Below are 24,737 nucleotides of genomic sequence, written 5' to 3' on the forward strand. Positions count from 1 at the left end.
CAAACCAGGTAAGCACTATGGTTACACTTACAACGTAACAAAAGGGTCAGCAACATAAAGCTTTGTCCACGGTTTGAATGCAAATGAGCCTCAGGTTGAGGCTGGAGAATTTTTCAAAACAATTCTGATCAAGCTGCAGAACGCAGTATTTATTACTGGAATAGTTGCTTCGTTTTTCTTTGCACATTCATCCTATTATAAGAGAGGCAGTATCCAGCTCTAACAGCAAATGCCAACATCTCCTTACTTTGCAGTGGAATTAAAAAAAAAGAGTCGACAGCAGCATGAATGCGAGATAGAAACAAGGTTATATTAATGCCACATCTTGTTTTGAACTACTCCTTTTTCTCTGTGTGTTTGTGTGGAAGTGTAATACTCTGTGCTCACTTTTCTCCTTGGCTGTGTTTTTCTGTCCAGCCAAGAAGTGGGCCATGAGTTTCTTCGACCGTGGGTCAGCACTGGGTAAGACATACCTTCACACTTCTTCCTTTCTTCTTTCTTAGGAGCAAAAGCTTCACTACTCTAGGTAGAGCCGGTCTTTGCGTAGCATTGGATTGACTTTCAGGTGACCTTGACCTAATTAGGAGTGGGTGTCCACGATTCCATGATGTCAACCCAAAAGTAAACTGTGCCTTCCATTTTCCCCAAAACCTATCTTAAAAGGAGCACAGCCCTGTGTTGTGTGATGTCAGTGCCCGTTAAAGGTGCCTAAGGGCAAAATTACTCCGCAAGCCTCCACTACCGGCTCCTCTTTCTCTCTTTCCACTTTCACTCCCTTCCTTCAAGTCTGACAGATACTGCACCTTTCCTTTCTTATAAATTAGCGTACAATTTATGAGAAAAAATATGAAAATGTGACCTTGACCTGGTTAGGTGCAGGTGTTCACCATTCCATGATGTCCACCCAGAAGTATAAGGCACCTTCCTTTCCAAAAAACCTAACTTCGAGAAAAATTATGAAAAAACCGCCAATTGAAAAGGGGTATCGCTGCAACAGTCATAGCTTTCGCTCTATAAATAGATTTAACTCATGCTTAAACACCCACAATATTTTTTCTTTATCTCTAGCAAAAACCTGTAGTTAGAATAAAATTTGCCATTTTTGTGAAAAAATTTCAATTTGGCAATTTATTTTTTCCTGTAACCCTCGTGTCCTCATCTGTCTTGTGGCGAAAAATTATAGAAAAATGTGCAGTACCAGTTTAAAAAACACTTCTCAGGGGTTTACATCTGACAGACCTGGTGCGTTTTTCTCCCGGGTGCGTTGGGAAAGTCGGACGACGGATTTAGGAAATATTTCTTTTGGGGTACGATGGACGGACCCGATCGGTGGGGTTCAGGTTTACATCTGACGGACCTGATGCATTTTTCTCCGGGATACGCAAGGTAGGTGGGCCTTGGGTTACGTTGAGAAAGCCGGACGAATATGAGATCCCCGGATGTGTGGTTGTAGCATGTTGTAGCAACAACTTGGTAGCGATAGCCAAATGTAGCCAAATCGAAGTTGATACCAGGTGTGCGAAGTATACGAGGTGCAAGAAGTATGTACTGCATACGTGAAATGTGAAATTACGAAAAATAGTACAGTGGCAAGAATAGGGCCTAGGATGGGTGATAGACTACGTGATGGCATGATGATAGGTTTATCTGAGTTGGACTGCAGCAGGGTGGCAAGCACGACCAGAGCGCAAGTGTATGTAATCGCGGTGTTGACGGCCAGCCCGCGGCCCACACGCCCGCTTATTTGGTCTTCATTATCATTTGGATTATCGTCTAGGACGGTACATATGTCGTTCTAATTCTTCAAAGTTTCCTCACTTCCATCTGTGATGAGAGGGATCACGTAATGCGTCGCTTTCTGCTCGTATTGAGATTTAAATGTGCTTTGCGGTGTTGCAAGTTCTACATACATACAAGCGGCGCTGAGAAAGCTGGGTACAGCCAGCGTGTCTCCAGCCCAAGCATCGTGTCATTCTTGTTTGCTGTACGACTGGAGGTGTAGACGCCGGTTTGTGCTTTGTGTGAGATGCTGTGATGTCCGGACTACGTCCTACAAGAGTGCTGTGTGAGACTACGAGAGTGCTGTGATGTGACGAATGCGCCGATGTCGGACATCAGCATGTCTATTTAACATCGCCGATGTTCGATGTGCATGTCAATGTTTATTAGGTGCAGTTTAAGTTCAAAAACGTCTCGTAAAAAGATTCACACGCGCTGTGCAACAGTCAGGCGAATCTGAATGCCCATTGAGTGAATGGCCATTGAAATTTTCGAGGGTCATCAAGATGTGCCACTGCCACACAGCAAATTTCAATGACCATTGAATAGTGAGCATCAGATCCCACAGATGGCACCACAGGTAACAACATCGAGTAAAAATATGAAGTGAAACAGGATAATATGAGTTAGATATCACACTAAGTGCTATATTTAAATGAAAGTTTGTTCAGCGAATACCTCGCCGCTCAGCATAACCCACAGGCGAGAAATGGCGGAACGACGACGATCGATGTGCAATCGCCGCATTCATTTTGCACCAACAATGCTGCTACAGCTCGGCGGTAGTCTTCGCTGCATTCATAGTTGCTATCGGTAAAAGCACATGTGGGACTCTTCTTGGTCTCAGTTGTCACAAAGCGCAGTAAAAGGCGAACATGAATGAAGCGCTCCAGCATGCCACACTGCCAGAGAACAACACCCTGAACAGCGTCAGTTCGTGAACATCGCACATTCTCTAGAGTGATCATTTTGACTCCCGAAAAGCTAGTTTAAGAGCTGTTTAATGTAGTCTAAATAGTTTAATCCAGAAGATGGTTGGTTTCTTTTAAGTTTATGTCTTGTGTTTCACCTTAGGGCGAATGCGGGGCTGCTCTCAATGCTCCTTGGCATTCCAATGGCCATTCACGAACCCCATTTAGTCAGTGCCAATCGAGTTCAATCATCATTGAAATCTGCCGTGCGGCAGTGGCCGATTGCCATTGAGTTTGACCTCCATCGACTCAATGGACATTGCAACTGACCGTGTGACAGAGGTATAAGTCATCGACAATATGTTACCAGACTGCACTGCAGAGCTCAAAACTCGGAAAATGTGGTATTTCTACAAAGTTCACGCCTATTTTTTACATTTATGTGTTTTGAAGCTTCGAAAAAAAAAAATCAAAGGGCAATACTTTAATCTGGCCTTGCGCAAAGTTTGTTGGGAATGCATGTGACACAGGTTTTGCTTGTTGGAGTGGACAGAAAAATAAGGGCCAAGCGCACACTACCCAGGTGCGCATTACTACAGGTGAAATGGTTCAGGCTTCTGTAAAATATTAGCTGCCTGGCACAGCACCTTCCTAAATGTTCAGGCTTTGCACAATTGTTGAAGGCCACTTTATCAAGAGCGAGAGAGAAAGAAAGAGAGAAAACTTTATATAATGCAAAAAAGAAAAATAATCTAGAGCTCCCGTGGTTGGGTCCCCAGTCCAGGACTCCCATGGCCTTTGCTGCCCTGCTGGCCCGTTCAGTCAGCCAAAGCTGGTCTTTCGACTCCGAACTGGACAGCGCAGCCTCCCACTGCTGCGGCGTGGCGTTGTGAATTATCGGCACTGCATCTATTTTCTGGCAGGCCCATGTGATGTGATGATTTATCAAGAAAAATAAGGACCAAGCGCACACTACCCAGGTGCGCATTACTACAGGTGAAATGGCTCAGGCTTCTGTGAAATATTAGCTGCCTGGCACAGCACCTTCCTAAATGTTCAGGCTTGGTACAATTGTTGAAGGCCACTTTACCAGTAATAAAGGAATGAATATGCTGTTAATGACTAGTACTGTTTCAATGTATTATGGGGCTTCCCTGACCGCTTTAGTAATCTCTTCTCATGTATTATACATTCCCACCGCTAAAAGCTTTTCTGTCGACGAGTTGGGGGGGATGCCTAAAGCCCATTTGAATGACGTTCTAATCATTTTCTCTGACTTCTCTACTTCACCAGGATTGAGATCGAGAAAGGGGGTGGCATAAGCTATCCTGCTGATTATGAAGGCACGAAGCAGTCTTATTAGGCAGTGTTCTCTGAGGCCTTTGTTCCTGAGAGAGATTCGCCTAAATATCCCTATTATCTGGTCGACATATGTCTGAAGCTTTTGAAGGATGGTGGCGTTTTTCTTATTGTGCTGAAGGAAATACCCCAGGATCCTTATGGTGCTGACTGTCGGTACCTTGCTTCCTTCCACATATACCTCCACTGGTTTGTGTAGGTGCGGTAGGTGGGATTCTCAGGTTAGTTGTTCTTTGCTGCACATTGAGAACAGTTCAGATTTGTGAGGAGAGCAAGATAGTCCTCTATCTAGGGCGTAGTTCTCAACTATATATGCCGCTTCCTGCAGCCTATGCGATGTATCGGCGCTGGAGCCTTCATCGGTCCAGATTGTGATATCGTCTGCATAGATGCTATGTTTGATGCCTTCGACCTTAAGATGGGACGAGAAATCTTTCATTGCAAAATTGAAGAGTAGCGGGGAGAGGAAAAATCCCTGGAGCGTTCCTCTGCCCCCGGTACTGATGGGCTCGGACCTAAGTCCCACGAAGCTAACGTCAGTTTTCCTGCAGGTGAGGAAATCTTTGACATAGTTGAGGCACTTGCTTCCCACTCCACCCAAGTTGAGGCCTTCGAGAACCGCCCTGTGCTCAACATTATCAAACGCCTTAGTGAGATCAAGTCCCAGGATGGCTCTGTATGATGCATTGTCCTCGGGAGAGTCCATGATGTCGTGCTTTAATCTGAGCATGACATCCTGTGATCTTAATCCCGGCCTGTACCCTACCATCTCCACTGGCCAGAGTTCCTTGGTTTCCATATGCCTAGAGATTCTGAGTTGAACCACTTTTTCCATGAGCTTTCCCAGACAAGAGGTGAGAGATATGGGTCCCATGTTGGATAGTTCACGTTTCTTGTCCGGTTTAGGAATAAGGACCAATCTTGAGACTTTCCACTCCTCTGGGATTTCGGCCCCTTTCCCAAATTTATTCATTATTTCGCAAATGAAGTGTAAAGAATCTTCGTCCAGATTTCTAAGCATAGTGTTTGTGATATTGTCTGGCCCTGGAGCAGATCTCTTTTTGAGATCCTGCAGGACTGCCCTAATTCAATAGGAGTATCTGTGGCCTTACTCTCGGGCCCGGTATAGCAAGATAGAGGGGGGCCGGGATCCTGACATGTATACAGTCGAACCCGGATACATCGAATTTTGGTTATATCGAACTCACGGAATATCCCCTTGAAAATCCCATGTAAAAGTATAGGAAAGCCGCGTCATATATCGAACTCAATTTCACTGGTCGTTCAATATATCGAACTCCGCACCACGCACTGGAAAGTGTGCCTTCCCCAAAGACAGTCGCATCACCCGCGGCCGTTTGCCGCGTGACGTTTTCAAGCCGCGCGCGGAAGGAATGAGGGGAAAGTGCGGTGACGGCTGGCTAGGGTAGCGCCGCGCCCATTCCGCAAAGGCGCGCGCATCTGCGGTTATCGTTTCCCGCGCGCCAGCACGTGACGTTTGTAAGCCATGTGCGCGAATGAACCAGAGAGAACCGGTGGGAACGAGAGGGGGAAAACGCGATAGAGCGAAGCGCAAGGGTGTGCCCATAATTTGTCGAGCTGTCTCTCCTTCCTCTCTCCCGGCCTTCGTTTGCGGTAGCGCGGTAGCGTTTGCGGCATGCGCCAAGACAGCTCAGCCCTTTTTCAGACAGAGCGTCGCTGCGTCGGACGCTTTCTTCAGCGTGTGTTGCGAACCCTCTGCGTGCTGCGTCTGACGTGGCTTATGGCGCCGCGGGCGTTAAGAAGCGCAGATCTCTCTCTCTGCGACAGTCGTCCGTTCTTATCGTTGTGCTGTACGCGTGGCGTAGCGTAAGATATGGCGGCTGCGGAAGTTAAGCGACTTTTTTTTTTTTTTTTTTTGGTGGGAGTCGCTTATCCTTGCATGTCTGAACGCAACGAAAGCACGCGGTCAGCTGCGATCATGACACCGGCTTTTTGCATTTTTTCGCTTCAAACAGCATTTGACGCGATCACGCTTTCCAATGATTTTGTGGCAATGGACTACGTCAACACCACCTAGACTGGTGTTGACTACGCCCGCCCCAAGCGCGGCGTGATAAATCGAACCAGGCTTGTGCAATCAAGCCATCACGGGCGTTTTGCCAAGTTTGCTCCCCGCCACCGCGGGAGCTATCAAAAGATAACCACGCCGTGACGCTATCGCTGCGCAGCATCTTGGCACGCTGCCAAGAAATGAGCTGTGGATGAGACCGAAACGGAGTGGCGCGCGCCATCGACATGCAAGCGAAAACGCTCGCGATTTCTGCCGCGGCGACACAGAAACTTTTTCAGCTGCCGCTGTGGCTCACCGGCGAGAGGGACGCAGTTCCAACAAGTTGGAAATTTTTCGCTCTGTCGCTGCCGCTCGTCGCTAAGATCGCTCAATCGCTTGCATGTGAGCGAGCTGGCCTTAACGCTTTTTTTCCCCCCAAAGTGGAGGGTGGGTTCATTATGCAAGTGGGTTGATTACGCGAAAAATACGGTGTCGTTTTTACGTATCGTAAGTGCCGTCACAAGCCGATTTCTGTATATCGAATAATCGATGTATCGAACTATTTCGTGATCCCCTTCGAGTTCGATATATCCGGGTTCGACTTACGTTGTCTTGATTGCATCTAGCAGCTCCTCGTTTCCCTTTGGAACTTATGCTTGATTTTAATCTGGTCTAGTCTGGTCCGTCTCTTTGTGTTATTGGGATCAATGAGGTAGCTGAGGATAGCCCAGGTCTTGGGAAGGCTCATGTTGAACCTCATCTCATCACACACCTCAGCCCAGCTCCTTTCGGACAGATTTGGCTGCGTACCGCTCAATTTCCTTATTGAGGTTAGCAACCCCCCTTCTGAGATTTCTGTTCCATTTTTTAGTTTTCCACCTGCCCCCCTATTCTCTCTTGGATTTAAGGAAGTGTAGGAGGTGTTTGTCTAATTTTGGGACTTGGAGATTCGTCGCGTGTTCTTCCATGGCCTCCTTTATATGCCGATTAAATTCTTGTTGCCACTCAGTCAGAGAAGACCAGGACTTATTACCTGCAACCCCTCTGATGGGCCTAAATTTATCCCATCTATTTTGGCTCGTAACACGGTATCCCGAAGATTAAATTTGAGCCGAATTTCTATGACCATATGGTTGCTGCCGTAGTTTTTTCCAGTGTCGCACCATTCAACTGGGCCGCACCTGTGAGTTAGTGTAAGATCCGGCGTGGTGTCTTTACAAACACTGTTACCCATACGCGTAGGTGTCGCCGCGTCCGTTATTAGAGACAACCCATTGGATAATATGGATTCAAGCAGGCCCTTCCCGTTCCGGCATTGTGTATCATATCCCCATTCCTGGTGTTTAGCATTAAAGTCTCCGCAGATTAGAAGTGGTTCGCAGCCGGCAACCTTTAGTGTTTTTTTTAATATGAGCGAGAATTTCGCATTGATTTGTCTCAGTGGGCTGTATGCATTGAGTACAAAGAGGTTCTCTTATTATTTCCTGAATGGACTTCAACCAAAACCGCTTCAATGCCTCCATCAACCTCGTGTTGAATAACCGCCATATTGTGCTCAACCAGAGTAGCCACCCGAGCCGAGTCCCCCAGCGAGCTGCGGAAACACTCGGTGTATAGACCAACACCGTGTTTATAAACAAAGGGGGCGCTCGCGGCGTCGCAGCCGACTGGGGGTGAAAAATAGGGTTAGCGCCCATAGGAATACATGGAACCGAAATATTTCTAAGCAGTTTTCTCATTTCACAGGGTACCTGTGATGTCGTTATTCAGTACAAAGCAACTATGAACATCCTAGAACAGATGACGAAAGTATGAAATCTCATTAACAAGGCGAAGTATTTTTAAAATACCGCGAAACGTATGGTGGTGCAAGTTGGGAGGGCGACCCGTAGAAATACATGTAAACACAACTTACCGGAACATTTTTCTCATTTCACTGAGCATCAGAAGTGGTGGCCGGTCGTTAAACGTTGACCAGCGCTTTGAAGAAGTGTGTGATAAAGTAGGGCGCGTCATTACGGAGGCAGTCTACTTTTAAAACTCCCCGAATGACCTGTGTTATGAATCCAGACACCGTTAAAAAGCCAAGCTGTGTGTAGCGAATCGCGCAGTTTTGCTTACAGTCTGATATGCTGCCGCATAGGGTAAATAAGCTTGATAATACTGTCGCTCCAGTGATACGTCCTAGACAGAGTTACATTTAAAAAGCAGTTGTCAAACGCCATACGACAATATGAACCGAACAAGATTCGCGCATTGCAGCAGACGACAGCGTAGCTGGCGATGCCCACCGCGGCCGCCTCCAGCTTCGGAGCGTCTGCTAGTGACAGTGGGTGGTGCATGGTCGTCTGCAACTGTGCGCGGTCTGTTTATCGCGCTGTGAGCGGTCCCGCAAGTCGTGAGACTTGCGTTAGTTGCAAGAGAATGTAGTGTGTCATGCAACATGACATCGGGGCGTCATACAAGACGTTCACCAAAAAATGAGAAGGGTTCAACGCCGCTGAGCGGAGCACAATGTTGCGGTAAGTTGTGTCGACATGTATTTCTATGGGTCGCCCTCTCAACTCGCACCCCCATACGTTTCGCGGTGTTTTAAAAATACTTCGCCTCGGTAATGAGATTTCATACTTTCACGATCTGTTTTAGGATGTTCATGGTTACTCTGTGCTAAATAACGACATCGTATGTGCCCTGTGAAATGAGAAAACTGTTTTGAAATCTTTCACTTCCATGTATTCCTATGGGTGTTAACCCTACTTTTCACCCCCAGTCGGACCACGCTAGCGACAGAAGCGCCACCGCATCGTGTTTACGTCACAGATCGGTGTTGGTCTATATAGACCAACGCCCCTCTGTGACGTAAGCACGATGCGGTGGCGCTTCTATCGCCACCGTGGTCCGACTGGGGGTGAAAATAGGCTTAGCGCCCATAGGAATACATGGAAGCGAAATATTCCAAAGCAGTTTTCTAATTTCACGGGTCATCTGTGATGTCGTTATTCGGTACAGAGCAACTATGAACGCCCTGGAATAGATCGTGGAAGTGTGAAATCTCATTACCGAGGCGAAGTATTTTTAAAACACCGCGAAACGTATCGGGGTGCGAGTTGAGAGGGCAACCCATAAAAATGCATGTAAACACAACTTACCGCAACATTTTGCTCGGTTCAGCAGCGTTGAACCCTTCTCATTTTTTGGTGAACGCCTTGTACGACGCCCCGACGTCATGTTGCATGACGCACTACATTCTCTTGCAAGTAATGCAAGTCTGACGACTTGCGGGACCGCTCACAGCACGATAAACTGACCGCGCACAGTTGCAGACGACCATGCACCACCTGCTGTCGCTAGCAGACGCTCCGGAGCTGGAGGCGGCCGCTGTGGGTATCGCCAGCTACGCTGTCGTCTGCTGCAATGCGCTAATCTCGTTCGGTTCATATTGTCGTATGGCGTTTGACAACTGGTTTTTAAATGTAATTCTGTCTAGGACGTATCACTGGAGTGACAGTATTAGCAAGGTTATTTACCCTATGCGGCAGCATATCAGACTGTAAGCAAAACTGCGCGATTCACTACACCCAGCTTGCCTTTTGGCGGTGTCTGGGTTCATAACACAGGTTATTCGGGGATTTTAAAAGTAGACTGCCTCCGTAATGACGCACCATACTTTATCACACACTTCTTCAAAGCGCTGGTCAACGTTTAACGACCAGCCACCACTTCTGATGCTCTGCGAAATGAGAAAAATGTTTCGGTAAGTTGTGTTTACATGAATTTCTACGGGTCGCCCTTCCAACTTGCACCCCCATACGTTTCGCGGTATTTTAAAAATACTTCGCCTCGGTAATGAGATTTCATACTTTCGTGATCTGTTCTAGGATGTTCATAGTTGCTTTGTACTGAATAACGACATAACAGGTGCCCTGTGAAATGAGAAAACTGCTTAGAAATATTTCGGTTCCATGTATTCCTATGGGCGCTAACCCTATTTTTCACCCCCAGTTGGCTGCGACGCCGCACCCCCACATGTTTCACGGTATTTTAAAAATACTTCGCCTCGGTAATGAAATTTAATATTTTGACGGTCTGTTCTAGGATGTTCATAGTTCCTTCTTACCGAAGAACTACATCACAGGCGCACCGTCAAATGAGAAAACGGCTTTGGAATATTTCGATTCCATGTATTCCTATGGGCGCTAACCCTATTTTTCACCCCCAGTCGGCTGTGGCGCCGCGAGCGCCCCCTTTGTTTGTAAACACGGTGTTGGGTGTTGGTCTATACGGCTCATCATAGGTGCGGAAGGGAGAAGGGGGTAATGTTGGAGAAAAGGTGTGGGGTCGCTATAGTGGACGCTTGCGGCTAGCCCTGGCCGCTAGCCTCATGGTTTCTAAATAGCAATATTTGGAAACTGAAAGGCACAAATAGCTTCGAGTAGGCGGAGATGTTCACTCTAAAACTATTATTTAACGCAAAAAAAAAAATTCGTGGGGAAAAAAGGGTGGGGGGGACTTTTGTGTTGACACCTAGGAAAGTCCAGCTGACCAGTGTGGCAACACTGACAGTCAGTGTCAGAGCCCGGGCCCGCTGATCATCATCAGCAGCAGCAGCAGGTCCGGGCTTGGATCTAGGTGGCGCAGTAGCACTGACGCGGATTTAGACACGGAGTCCGAGCTTCGGAGCGACGAGACGGACCCAGCTATCGACCGAGGTGGTATCATCGAATTCGTCCGCTCGAGATTGTTCAGGCCAGGCCACGATCTGGCGGCATGGCGGGACGCATTTGGACCAGCCGGGAGACGCGCGAGATCCTCAAGATCTGGGCCGCGAGCCGACACCTCCTCGACGGCACGCCGCGTAATGCCAAAGTGTACGAGAGCATGGCGGCACGGTTGAGCACCCTGGGCTACCCGCGCACTGGACCGCAGGTGAGAAACAAGTTAAAGCAGCTTCGCAACGCTTACAAGACCGGCAAGTACAGCCAGCAGGCCCCCACCTTCCACGAAGCTTTGGCCGCCTTGTTATCCGAGGACGGCGATGGCGGCGCGCCCGCCATAACGAGCGTGGTGGACGAAAATCTGGGGTCCAGAGGCAACGGCAGCGACGGCTGCACCCGCGGGTCCTTCCGCAACAGCAACGAAGAAGTGGACCACAGCCGCGCGTCTCCGTGCCCGCCGCCGCTCAAGCCTGCCAAGGCACCGCAGGGACCGGCCATCTTCCCCTCCACCTCCACAACGACTGCCACCGAGCCGCGGGACGGCGCGGGGAGTTCCCGGCCGGCGCTGAAGCGCAAGCTGCCTGAAGCGCCCTCGCTGCCCGACGTGCCTACGCTGGCCGCTTCCGCTCAGCACGAGCTCTTCGTTCGCGCTATCGAAAAGCTCGTTGAGGTCGAAAGCAAGCGCATGCGGCTCGAACTCGACATGCACGAACGTTTGCGCCGCGAGGAGCTAGATTGGCGGGAGCGGATGTACCGCGAGGATATAGACCATGAGCAGCGCCTGATGTGCGTGCTCGCGTCGCTGTTCAACAACTCGTCTGCCAGCGCAAACCAGGACGGAAGCAGCGAGCGACCTGTGGATTCGTAACGCGGACCCCGAGCTGCCTACTGAATAGCTTCAATTCCAGTGACTGGAGAGGGGAGGTGTCTTAACTCAAAACGCATGGAAAGGCGATATCAAATAACGCGTCGTGGACACCAGCCCCTAGGACCTTCACCTGTTTCCCTGTTTGCTTTGTCCAACTTGTGTTTGGTTTTTTCTGCCGTTGCGGCACAGAGGAAGTCACTTTGTGCCCATTGCATTTTTGTCACCTGCTGTTGAGCTAATGTTAATCTTCCATTTTAAGAATGCAGTGTGTGCTTATAGCTATGAGTCATGTCACAGTGGTTGTCAGAGGCCCACCTGGAAATAGTGGAGGGGGGGGTGAAAGCATGAGATGACTTGTCACTGTTGCCAAGTCTGCCTGCTTCAAAACCTTCATGCAAGTTTGACTTTTGTGTCCTTTTACCATCGGTAGGACCAGGTTTTCTTGCATAGTGATCTGGACTGTGATATCAGCCTTGCTGCCAATATATGATAATTCATAACTTTATTATTTTTTTTTTCTCATTTAATGACATGTCTGTGATGCAGATGCTAAAATAGAATATCTCAACAGGCATGGTGCAAGGCTGTTTCTAGAGGTTTTTAATGTGTGGGGTTGGCGGTTTTACCTTGCCTCAAAACGCATTGAAAGGCGATCTCGGGTAATGCATCAAGAACTTCAGCCTCGTGTTGAACCTACAGTGAACACAAGGGGGTGGGGAGGGGGACATGGATGTTACCTTCACTCTCATTTTATTTGCTTCGTCCAACTTGTGTTGGGTTTTTGTCTGCTGCTATGGCGCAGAGAAAATGACTTTGTGCCCATTGTATCTTTTTTTTCACTGCCTTTTGAACTAGTCTTAATCTTCTACTTTACAAATCTAGTGTCTGCTTTTTGTCACTAGTCATATCACTGTAGTTTTCAGGTGCCTTACTGAAGGGAGTTGGCAGGAAGCAGACCCTTTTTATTTCTTTTTCTTCATAATTTGAGGCAGCCTGTTTGTGTCATACTGCGAAAATAAGCTTTGAAGTACAGATTTTCGCTCTGCAATTTTCGTTCCTATTGAATCTCTGCCTGCTTCACATGCAAGTTTGCTCGATGCAAGTTCGACTTTTGCATCCTTTTACTATAGGTTGGCCCTGGCTTTCTTGCGGAGGGATCTGGACTGTGATATATATGCCTTGCTACCACGTATACGTGATAATTCTTAGCATATTTTATTCATTTGCCGATGTGCATCAGTGATGTGTCTGTGATGCCGACGCAAAAATAGATTATCTCTACAGGCAAGGTGCAAGGCTTTTTGTAAAGGTTTTTAAATGGTATTTTAAATGGTATTTTCAATGTTTTTTGAATTATCAAACTGTGATATTTTGGCACGTGTTAGCTGCACTCTGTATTCTTTATTGGGTACAAGCAATAAAGACCCTCAGCTGTGATTCTGTGCTTTGAGCCTTTACTATTGTTCGGAAGGGGGGAGGGGGGATGTAAGCAAAACTTGTCCCCTTTCTTTAACCACGCAAAGGAAAATAATTTAGCGTTGGAGTGATTATTAGGAAGGAAGTACTCGGGGAAATACTGTATTAGGCAGGCTTAGAGTCCTGGCTGTCTTTAGGGAGTGTTTGCGCGTGGCTAGTACGACCAGCGCTGTAACGCGTCTGTTATCGTATGGTGACGCGGCATAATTTGGATGTCTCAATGGTGAGGTACTCAAACTCCCTACGCATGGTCGTCTGTCAGCAGCTTAAAAATTGTGATTTTGACTAAAGCATGTCTCTGAATGCAACCTAAACTGTGTGTCTGCCAAGTCGGAAGCTCTGGGACGGTGCCATTAAGAAAATGGAATCATGCTGGGCCGCGTACCTGGCCGCATAGGCCTTGATGCTTTACGTAGTTGCTGCATATTAACCATGTTTGTAGCACGAGAATTCTAGGATTTTGTGACGAGAACTTAATATAGTCCCAATGTCCTGAGGCTGAGTGCAGGACAGCAAGAACAAAGTATAGTAAGATTAAACAAAAACATGGGTAAATTCATTCAGTAGCACGGGCGAAAACTTTTCCACGAAAATGAAAGCTGATGGAGGTAATGACCTGCAATGAGCAGCGCGAGAATTTGTTGCACTCTGCAAGCGGGGTGATCGGCTGCGGCAATAGCCACGAGACTTCGTACCCGCTTCCCACGAGAAATTCCTGGTTTCAAATCCGCTCTATCACAACTTTCTCCCTCTGTGCTCAGCATATGCTTCACGCAAGATTTGTGATTGGATTTCACCCTGTTAACCCCTTAAAGGCTTATGACGAGCTCAGATCGTCACAAGTGATTGGCACTCTTTTGCTTATGACGAGCTGAGGTTGTCACGGCTTTTCCACAATGTTTCAAGGGGCTTTTGGCGAGCCCAGCTCGTCAAATGGTACTTTACTGCATAAAACATAGATGGCAGCACGGGTCCCATCATTTGCGTTTTTCTTAAATGCGGTTTTGATGCGATTGAAAATTAGATGGCGGAATGTCTGCATTCCGTTTCTCGCGATGACAACGGTACCAAAAAGAAAGGGCGGCCAAAACGTCCCTTGGATATGAAGCAGTTCGGTTAGTGCCACTTTTTGTCGCACATCCCGCCAACAGGGAAGAAGGAATAACTGGCACGCTGCTGTGTAGTGTGCTACTTGAAGCGAGTCTGTAATGGGAGAAACAGTGCAAGGAAACAAGGGTCTGACGCTACCACACGGATAATGGTCTCATCTAGTTTGAATGTATCTAGAAGCAATGGTGCATCTTTCGCATGGCAATCTGCCTTTTTCACCAGGCTGCTCTGCGCATGCGCGCCTTTCCCCTGGTTGAAAACAAACCACCAACTCCCAGCTGCACATGCGCAGTTCTTGGCCTCTGCGATCGGCGCAGCCATAGCTGATCTTGAAGGCCATGTGTAGTTAATATTCATGACAGGCATATGCGATACTAGATGGTGTTAGCTGTCAAGAACACAAACCATCATTTCGCTGGCGCCAAGGAGGTTTTCAACCAGTAGCAGACGAATTTTCAACCACTCCCAGAGGGCGCCACATTTTGTGAAAAAGGCAGATTCTAAGCCACCTCATACTATCTGGATTTTCAAGAATTTATTTTTTTATTTCTAAATGCTCCTCAAAGGCGTTAGGTACGGAGTATTACACAAGGGGGCAGATAATGACTAATAAATTATAATTATCCACCGTAAATCGTTTCTGTGAATTTTTTTTTGTTTCCAACACGTTACTGAAGCATTTGACGTAATAAAAAAATTTGACAATTTGGGAGCATATTTTTCTTATTTATTTGGCTCTTGAGTGGTTAATGATAGTGCACTAAAAAAATGTGGGCATGATACAGCTGATGTGCTACTCATTCAAGACATGAAATTTCGACCACGAGTCGGCCAAGCTGAACTAAGGCTGTACTAATAACTTTCCTTCACACACTTCCCCTGCTGGAAATATTTTCACCTTGGGGGAGTCGTGATAATCAGACGATCTCTATACTCATCCATTAGTAAATAAAATAGCTATGTTCTTTCAAGTAAGACAAAGTAAACCGGCATATTGGGAAAGCCTTCGTAAAATATTTCTAATTTCTAGGCTAGTTGCTTTATACCAGGGTACATGCATGGTGATAGGAATAAAATAATATCAATACTGTCAGTATTGTCAATATTGTTGTAAATATATAGATTGGAATTTTTTAGCCCCCGAATAGGGGACATAAATCTTCACAACATTGTCGCCTCTGCTAATGATCCTATGTATATAATACTTATTTCCCTTTCATGGTGGAGCTGTAGACCACCAGCAGCAGTGTGGTTGTAGTCGAAATTGAGATGTTCTGCAAGTATGTTTTTCCATAAAATTTGAAGAAAGATTCGTAAAATTGTAAGACAAGTCCAAATTTGTACATTTTACTGAAAATTTGGATGAGTTGGCGAATATTGAACCATTGAGTGCATGCTTGGCAGCAGATTGTCATAGTCGGATGCCTTGATGCTGTTTTCTATTCCTAAGTATTTGTTTTTTCATCTTACTTCTGCTGTTTAACCGTCAGCTGGATGTTATTTTATGTAATGCAAATGTTTGTCCTAAAACCACTGATTAAATAAAAGGAATTTTTATTGTAGCTGTGAGCCCGGATGGCCTAACAACTCAGAGCCGTGACCAGAGCGGCTGGCACGGATGCCGCTGTACCAAGGGAGTTCAGTACAGAGGTATGGAACCAGGCATCGTCATTCAGTATTTTGGAGGATACTGGGTGTATACTGTATTCTATATAATATGTGTACTTTTTTTTTTCCTTGCATGTCAGGGTCTCACTTTATTTATTCTTTTTTTTAAATACATAGCGCAACAAACATAGGACAAGCAAGTAGACAGGAACAGCGCTTGTCCTATGTTTGTTGCACTGTGTATTTTAAAAGAAATGATGCACCAACTAGCTGAACTCTCAGTTCTCACTTCATCTTAAACACTGACAAATGAGTTACATTCATTTTTCTTTTTCTTAACCTGAAGTCTACGGCTTAGCCTCGTGTTAAATGTGGTGGAAAGCATGGATGAGTTGTCAGTTCGTGTTTCGTTGTTTGGGTGTGATTTTTCTTTACTCAAGCCAGACGTTTAGGTTGGAACCAAGCCAATTTTTTTTTTTATAATGGTATGCATGCGGAACACTGGAGTATTCTTTTCCAAACCAGCTTTCTTGGTACTTAATATGCTTAAATCTCTGTAAATTGTTGTTGCTCTTGCTAGCGGAGTTTTAATTTGGGCCCATTGTTTGTGTGAAGAATTGCTGAATTACGAACTTTGAGTTTTTTTTTTTTTTTTTTTTGTATTTTTAGGGCATTTGATTTCTGTTTTCATGACTCGAAGCATAAAAAGTAGAATCTTGGAATACTTATGACCCTGCTATTCCTGGCAAATTTCAGCGCAGACGTTGAGACCTTGGTTCAATGGAAGAAATCTCGTTCATACCAGGGCTCCCTGGTTAGCCTTTTGCGTGCTGGTTGCGTGGTCAATTATGCTGCTCATGAGCTGCACTCTTCGCTCTGCATGTGTCCACACAGGGAAGTACTACTATGAAGCCAAAGTGACCGATGAAGGGCTGTGCCGTGTTGGATGGGCCACGCAGGCAGCTTCTCATGACCTGGGTGAGGATCTAGCATTGCAGCTGTTTTTTGTTTTTTTCTAACTTGTTTGAAGAAGTGCTGCCTTGGCAGGCTTTGGAGACGATTGTGTGTGTTGTTTTGTCTTAATTGCTCCGCCATGAGTTAGTGAATCATTTAAATTACGCTGCCTCTGACTGGGTTGTGAGTTCTTGGCGCACGTGTTTTTGTTATCCGGATTAGTTGTGAGTAAACGTCCTCAGAAAAAAAAAAAAAGCGAGTGCAGCAAAGTGGTGGCTCCCTCCTGCCACATTTGCTTGTAGGGGCTCGATTGCATTCTAGTGATTAGTTTCCGGTTTTAGTTTCCGGTTTTGCAGTGTACATGGAAGCTTGCCACACTCAGCTGAGAACCACGATAATAATGTAGGTAGAATATGCAGTAAAACCTCATTTTGCCCAGCCTCCAAGAGACCGGAAAAAAGCCCATTATCCGAAAGTCATATTGCGTAATGGCCTCCAATGTGTGGTTTCTACGTGGACATAGGCCACCAACCACCGCGGGTTCGAGCGTCGCGCGAGCCGAAGCCCCGATCAGCCGTCACCACGCGCACACTGAAACACCGCAGCGCGCACTCAACCTCCACCGGGAGGAGAGCACTTCGCTGTAAAGACACAAGCCTCCAAGTTCACAAAGGAGACGTTTATTTAAACGCCATCATCCAGCGGCACACACATACACACACACACGCACATACACATATATACAAACGCGCATACACACACATACTCAGTCACCGTGTTCCGGGAGCGCACGAGGAGCAAGGCTCCCCTGCGCGCACGAAGTGACACGGAGTGCGCGCCGCAAGCACGCAAGGGCGTGCTGTGATCTCTCTCTCGCAGTGACCAGAGGGTTCCTTTGAGAGAGAGTGGGCAACCACCGCAAGGTACGCCTGTCGCGGATCGTTCGATCACGATCGACAGGCTCGAGCTTCGCTCTCAGGTACGACCCGGAGCAGACAAACTCGAGTACACACTGGTCTGCGCGGACAAAGGCCGGCAGATAAGAACAGTAGCGTACGCACCTTGCGATGTCTCGGAGGGTCGCGCGAGCGCGGCCGTCGAAGCGGTGCCGTGTTCCCGCCAAACGGCGCCATTGGGAACAGCCACTGGGACGCCAGGGCGGAGCTGTGGCCCGAACGACAGTGACAAGTCGTCCGAGCCTCTCTCCGCCACCTCAGGCGGGAGAAAGGGAACGAGGAGAACATGGCATGGCGGCGACCGCTCAAAGGGCAGCCGCAGCAAGCCCGAATCCCACAAATGCTATGGCCCAAAGCTGCCCTTCTCATAGTATACCATGCAGGCCATCTACAGCCCCGTTCTAAGAGTACATCTCACAAAGGGAACAAAATCTCACACAGAACTGCCTACCTGCCGAGTATGGAGTCGCCACACATGATCGACTAGGCCGGTCTGATCAACACAATATCAGCGGATACACAAACAAAGCATTTAAGAGGGGTACTTCTTGTGGCCCACCCCAAATACTCAGCTAATCAAAACATTTAATTCAGAATTCACAACCCAGAAGGTTGTAAACAGCCTCGCACGCCTCATTGCTAATTGGGTGGTATTTCGCAACCAAAATCAGCCAAGAGCTGCAGAAACATCGCAGGACCGTGAAAATGAAGGGACTGAAAATTTAATTTTTTGGCTAATTTTCGGCTACAAAGGTGCCACATCAAATACTTCCCAGAAGCTGCCCCAGACGCATGGTTCATGACTCCTTTTGAAACTAGCTTAGCTTGCTTGGCGCATGAACATGTTGAGCTGAAAATGAGTTGATGGAGCTTCAGGTGAGCCTCATCATGGTACCACAGTGCTTGCAGAGACTGGAACACAGGGCGACAGTACACACACAACTGCGCAGATCAGAGCAGTTGTGTGTGTGTCCTCGTGTTCTGTCCTCATTTGCAAATGCTGTGGTTCTGTGATCCCTGATAGAAATAAACTTGGCCAACAGCATATCCAACGTAGTGATGAGGTCAAAGTTTACCACCATAAGCCTTGAAGTATACTGTGTGTGAGCATGCTTTTTCCAGGCTTGTTTTCTTGAACAGCAAATACAGGAACAGGTTGAATGTGGCCACAGCTTTGCAACTCTGTTTAGGCGTCACCATACCACATATTGACAGCCTGTGCAGATTGAAGTGACATGACATTTTCGTCTGACCGTTCTTTGTCAGATAGCAACAATAGGCGCCTGTTCCACGCTGAACGTTTTGTTCATTTGTGCCCTACACTCTCGCTGTTGCAAGGGGCCCCTCTAACTTCCACCATGCCACAAAGGATCCCCAACAGATTTGTGGTCGAGAACCTCTGCCGTAGACCAACGTTGGCATTGCCTGGGACCGCGTTGGTAGCCCAGACTGTGTGGATTTCTGAACTCAACGGCATATACACACTTACTGTACATACCCAGCAGCATCTGCATTACTTATTGTATAGCTTAAAAAGACCATAAATGGACATTTACTCGGGCTAGAAAAGCACATAAATTATCAGCATTCCATCTTTCATCGCTGCACCTCTGAAGTTTTTTAGCTAGCTTCACCAATGCCGAGAAATATAGGTGACCAGAAATGATGCTCCTCCTCTCTCCATAAACTCAACATACACAGGTGTGCATGAAAAGAAAAATTAAGGAATTGTTTCGTGACTGGTTCACCACTCCCCAAATCACCCGCATCACTTGGGCGCCCATTGAGAGGGCACACCCAAATGGCCCAGTTTATATCAGTGAGACAAGGGTGGCTAAGAGTTGCAAGCAGCAATTTTTTAAATGTATGAATGATAGGATCTACATAGAGCTTTTAAAATTAACCACTTTCGATGGAGGCGAAAAGCAAGGCGCCCGTGTGCTGTGCGATGTCAATGCAAGTTAAAATTTCCAGAGTCCTCCACTACGGCGTCCCTCATAGCCTGAGTCGCTTTGGGACGTTAAACCCCACAAAACCAAACCAAAACCAAACCAAAACCAGACCAGACATTCACAAAGACCACCTTGACAGATTTGTCGTATTGGAGTATTACTGTCAGAATCATTTCGAGGTCTTTTATACTCAGGACTAGAACAAATGCCTTTGGCTATCATTATTGCGTTGTAGCCTTTGTTACCACATGAATAGCACCGCTGTCTTGGCCATTTCATGAAAGCCATTTAGAAAAATGACACGTCATGACTAAACCTAAAGCATTTACCTCACCTTCGGTAAATAGCTAGTATCGAAGCTGCAAGTTTTGGAAGGCTTTACAGCTTCTACTGCTCTCGGTTGCTGTTCATTGCAGGAACTGACAAACAAAGTTTTGGCTATGGTGGCACGGGAAAGAAGTCATTCGGAAGGCAATTTGATGACTATGGTGAGGTGAGTGACCGCAGAGTGGCAGGTTCGGTTTTACGACGGAGAAACTTCCCATCTCTTTCAAGCAGGCAGCTGCAGCTAATCTCTCAGAGTCAGTACTCTTCTGATGAGAAGTGCTAACCTTAAGTTTAGCACTTCTCAAGATCAGCTATTTTTTTTAGAAAGAATTATGTTCAGCTTTAATTTCTGAATCCTTATCCCTTTCCTTGAACAGTGAATATTAAAGTGTTACATATATATCTCAGAAGTCTGCGGGTAGATGGCCATTATACTGATGGGTCAACACATTCATGAAAATGAGGCTTAAAGCGCTGTACCATTTTCATAATTAATTGTACAGATTGCTTTAGGGCCTGGTTTTCGTTGCATGTTAAGAAGTATCGGAATGTACCTATCCACATGCATCCTGGCTTCTGATCTCTCATGGCCTTTGGCTGCTTTACTGTCGGTTTAGTTCTGTTTTGTCATATAGTCTGATAGTTATGTCTAGCTGAAGATTGACCCCGCATTTTGTTGCGCACTTTTTTCTCTTCCATGCAGAAATTTGGGATGCATGACGTGATTGGGTGCTACCTGGACTTGGACAATGGTAGCGTCAAGTTCTCAAAGAATGGTATGTGCACGCAGAGTGCAGGCTCCAAGTTTTATCAGCCTTTCTTTGGCAGTTTCTCCGGCTTGAATAATAAGGGGTCGTCCTTGGTGCTGCTGTGTATGAAGCATTGGGCTTTTGGCCGCCCTTATAATATGCAGGTGATCCCCGATATATCAAAAGCAGCTATATCGAATTGATGCTTATATCGAACGGTCAAAGAGTCTCTGAAAATTGAATGCAGAAATGTAGTGCTATTGTTAGAGTTTATTGAGCTCATGTACAGCAGAACAGTATAGCAAACCGCACGCCAGACCCCTGCAAATTGCATTTGTCCCAAGTGATCATCCTGCAATTCACTTTTGCGCACTTGTCTGGGTCAGAGGTGCAGTTTCGGTCACCTAGCAGCAGTAGCCACGTAATGATGTTATGACATAACGAAGGGGACATAGGATGTGTATGAATAGCCTTATGGTATCGATGTTCAACACAGCACCGCCGTCAAACAGACAGGCTGGCGTTCAGTACGCCAGTTCTCACGTGGCAAAACCAACCATTTTGACGGAAGGTTTGCAGCAGCTCTTGCCTAGTCCCAGCTGCTCCACTCTGTAAGCTGTGGCTAAGGTGCTGCAAAAACCAGCTGCACTTGAGCTTTTATGCAAAACCTTTCCTTTATGGTGACTCAGTTACAGGGTTAAATCTGTTACGATGAGCACCAGCTTATTTCAAAGCATCGTCCACAGTAGCTTTGATACAAATTAAGCTAGGCCTAGCGACACTCTTTGAGGAGCATGCTTTTTCCAGTATGCTAGGGGTCAACACATCACTTCAGGAAGCATATCACTTGCATGTGCACACATTCTTCATTCTGCTGGGTTACAGATAAGCTTCATGTCTTGCAGTCTTTTCTATATCAAATTACTGACATATCAAAGTAGTAATGCAGTAGCGTTAATCGGTAGTCTGCATAAAATGTGCCACTGCCGGCATCTGCATTGTGAGCTAAAAACCACAGAAATGTCTTTGTTAGGTGGTAATTGGCAGGCCCGCATGACATTGCATGGTTTAAGATGGTAGGGTGAGATGGGAGTGGCATCCGGGACTGTTGGATCCCGAGTTGGGCGCATGCTACTCCTAATGGCCACGCAGGCACATTTATATAACACCGTTAAAGCGGGCTTTACATCTTTGTCGGGTGGTCCCGCACGTAATTTGGTAGCCTACAACTCTATGCTAATGCGTATGCGTTAGATAATAAAATAGAGGCGCACATTAAAAGAGTAGTAATTAAGCGAGTAGTTAGTGCGTGCATGCAAATGCGAATTTGCTAGGGAAATTATAAATGAGAGCCATTAACGCTGTCGCTTTGTAGCTTTAAATGCAGACTTTAACTGTCCCTCAAATTTTTCAGGGCTTTTCAATGCTCTAGAGCCAGTGCGGTTTTGTTTAGAGCGTGGAAACATCTTTCTTTGATTAAGAGTGCTTTCTCAATACAGTGTTTGTCGCTGCTCTTGTTGTGGACCTCTCAACAGCGTTTTGAGGAACAGGTTAAAGGAAGGAGTGAACGAAGAAAGCGAGGAAGAGCCAGAGCAATGTAGGGCTTTGGATAAACTTCGACCACCTGGGGTTCTTTTGCATGCACCGACATCTCACAGTATGCAGATGCCATTTTCGTTTTGCCCCCTTCGAAAGGGGATTGTTGCGTGCTTGTTCTGTGAAGGAGTGAGAGCAACAAAGTTTGAGCTGAAGCTGCATTCATATGTTTTTACAAATTATTATTGACCATTTACTAATGCTGTTTTTTAATTGCTCTCTGTATGTATATATGTTGTTGTTTGATAGGCAACGTCTTCGGGGAGGCTTTCCGGATTCCGGCTAACCTAACTCGGTGCCCCATGTTCCCTGCTGTGGTGTTGAAGGTATGTTTTTGCTACTTAGCACTGGGCCCATGTTTATTATTTTCATTCCTGGCATCATATGGTTTTTTTTTTTTTTTCTTCTTTTCTAATGCTAACACCAGTGGTCTATCGCTGATGGTGTATAGTTCTGTGACGGCCACAAGAAGATGCGGTGCTACTATAGAAAGAGATGATGTTCATGGGTAGTTGGCGCAACAGGATCGAAGTGGTGTAGGTTAAGATGCGACATCAAGAGAAACTTCAGCTAGTGAAAGAAGACCTCACAGTCGGGGGTCCATCCAAAAAGAGCACCTCTGTATAGCAGACTCGTGTCAGCGAGACGTTGATGTCAGCAAAGCAGGGTATAAAACAACAGCGCGTAACTCCAAAAAGCTGCGAAGCTTTTTAACAGTCTGGGGTGCTAAATGACTCGACAGTCGCCGTTGTCTGAGAATCAAGTTGCACGCTTTGTTCGTCAACTAGACGTCCAAAAACCAGTGCCTGGTGCTAGCCAAACTTGACTTCTTGGAACTAAGAACAAGGCCGGCATGGCACAACTGTCCAAGACAACAGCTGGCTATTCATTGTGTTCACTGACAGTCTTCCCAAAAATAACGACATCGTCCAGGTAATACATGCAGATGTCACAGTTCAAACTGCTTAGCACCGTATCCATAAATCTTTCAAATGCTAAAGGTGCATCACAAATTCCGAAGTATGTAACATTGAATTCAAAAAGTCCGTCCGGCATGACAGAGGCCCATTTTTTTTTTTTTTTTTCTTCCTCCTGTCGATTAGAGTGCACAAGAATCTGCCTGATCTTAGACACAAAAACAAAAAGAGGCAGCGTAAAGGCAGTCTAGGGCATCATCTATGCGAGGCAGTGGGTATACGCCCTTTTTGTTGATGGCATTCAGAGGTCTGTAATCTATGCAGAATCTGAAAGGACTGAAGATTACTGAATTTTACCTCCTTGGGTAGTATTCACAGATTACCTTGCGCTCAGATGCCGACTCTCGATAGGCCTCCTGGCAGATCATGCGGGAAAAACCGGTGTCGACATAGGATGAGTGTGAGAAGTAGGAATAGAAGGTGGTCCAGTGGGCTGGGTGAAATAAAAAAACAGGTGTGTATTGGAGCAGCGGGAGGTCTACCAGAGCCCCGCGCTGAGTGGTGCTGAGGCTGGTGGTGGCGAGCAATTGTCGGTGCTTCTGACAGAGATGGGACTTTCGCCACGAAACAAGTTCTCGCTTTCATTTGTGGATTGGAAGTAACAGTGGAAGCAAAGATCTTTGTATAAAAGGGTAACATTCAACAGGAGGAGGCTATTTGTGCTCCTTGGAGGGGCAAACGTGATGTCATTTCCCAGTAGAGGCCTTGTGTAATTAAAAGTTTCACAAAGCTGCTGCTCTGTATTTTACCTGGAGCATGTTCAGTTGTTTATGATGCTCACGGTGGTTCTTTTCTGGGCTTTTTTCTGCCTTTTTCTGCCCTCAGAATGCCGAGATGCAGTTCAACTTTGGTGATGGTGAAACGCCTTTCAAGCATCCACCAGGTGTGAGTATGGCTTCTAGTATTGCATGCTCCACGAGGAAAAAAACACGAACATCGCGACACCCTGGCTGGTTGTGTGTGCTACACTTTCACTGTGCTTGAAGGGAATCGCACGCCTCTCTAGATTGACTAAGGATGTGCGTTATAGTTCCTAATTGTTTAGTCAGCTTGTCCACACTTTGCCCGCATAACGGCAGAACAAGCAGTTGTCCGTAAGTGCTGTTTGTGCATTTTAATCGTAAGAGATGTCGCCATTTTTACATTATGGCGCATCTTACCTTCAGAACGCACAAACTGTGCTTGCATTTTGTTTTTAAGGCGAAAGCCTTTAATGGCTCATGCTGTTGTGATTAAAATGTGTCCTGCTTTTATGGCGCTCTGATTGGCCGAGGCGGGATGACGTCATAGAGGTCTCAAACAATCACGGAGCACTACCACAGTGTGCGCGAATGCGTGCCTTATATTGTCATACGGTAAGCAATGATC

At 46.5% G+C, this 24,737-nt stretch overlaps 1 protein-coding gene across 1 annotated transcript in view; it reads left to right on the forward strand.

Annotated features, from left to right (window-relative positions):
- Ddx1 (ATP-dependent RNA helicase Ddx1) overlaps positions 1-24,737 on the forward strand; it is a 61,288-nt gene that overhangs the window by 12,746 nt on the left and 23,805 nt on the right. The window contains exons 5-11 of the mRNA XM_084578327.1: positions 418-462; positions 15,814-15,900; positions 16,753-16,836; positions 20,137-20,213; positions 20,751-20,823; positions 22,642-22,718; positions 24,195-24,254. Coding sequence (XP_084434453.1) covers positions 418-462; positions 15,814-15,900; positions 16,753-16,836; positions 20,137-20,213; positions 20,751-20,823; positions 22,642-22,718; positions 24,195-24,254 — 503 coding nt within the window. The remainder of the gene's footprint in view (positions 1-417; positions 463-15,813; positions 15,901-16,752; positions 16,837-20,136; positions 20,214-20,750; positions 20,824-22,641; positions 22,719-24,194; positions 24,255-24,737) is intronic.

This window comes from Amblyomma maculatum, chromosome 9, assembly GCF_055883805.1.
Source record: "Amblyomma maculatum isolate TAMU_Amacu chromosome 9, ASM5588380v1, whole genome shotgun sequence".
Classification (NCBI taxonomy): Eukaryota; Metazoa; Arthropoda; class Arachnida; order Ixodida; family Ixodidae; genus Amblyomma; species Amblyomma maculatum.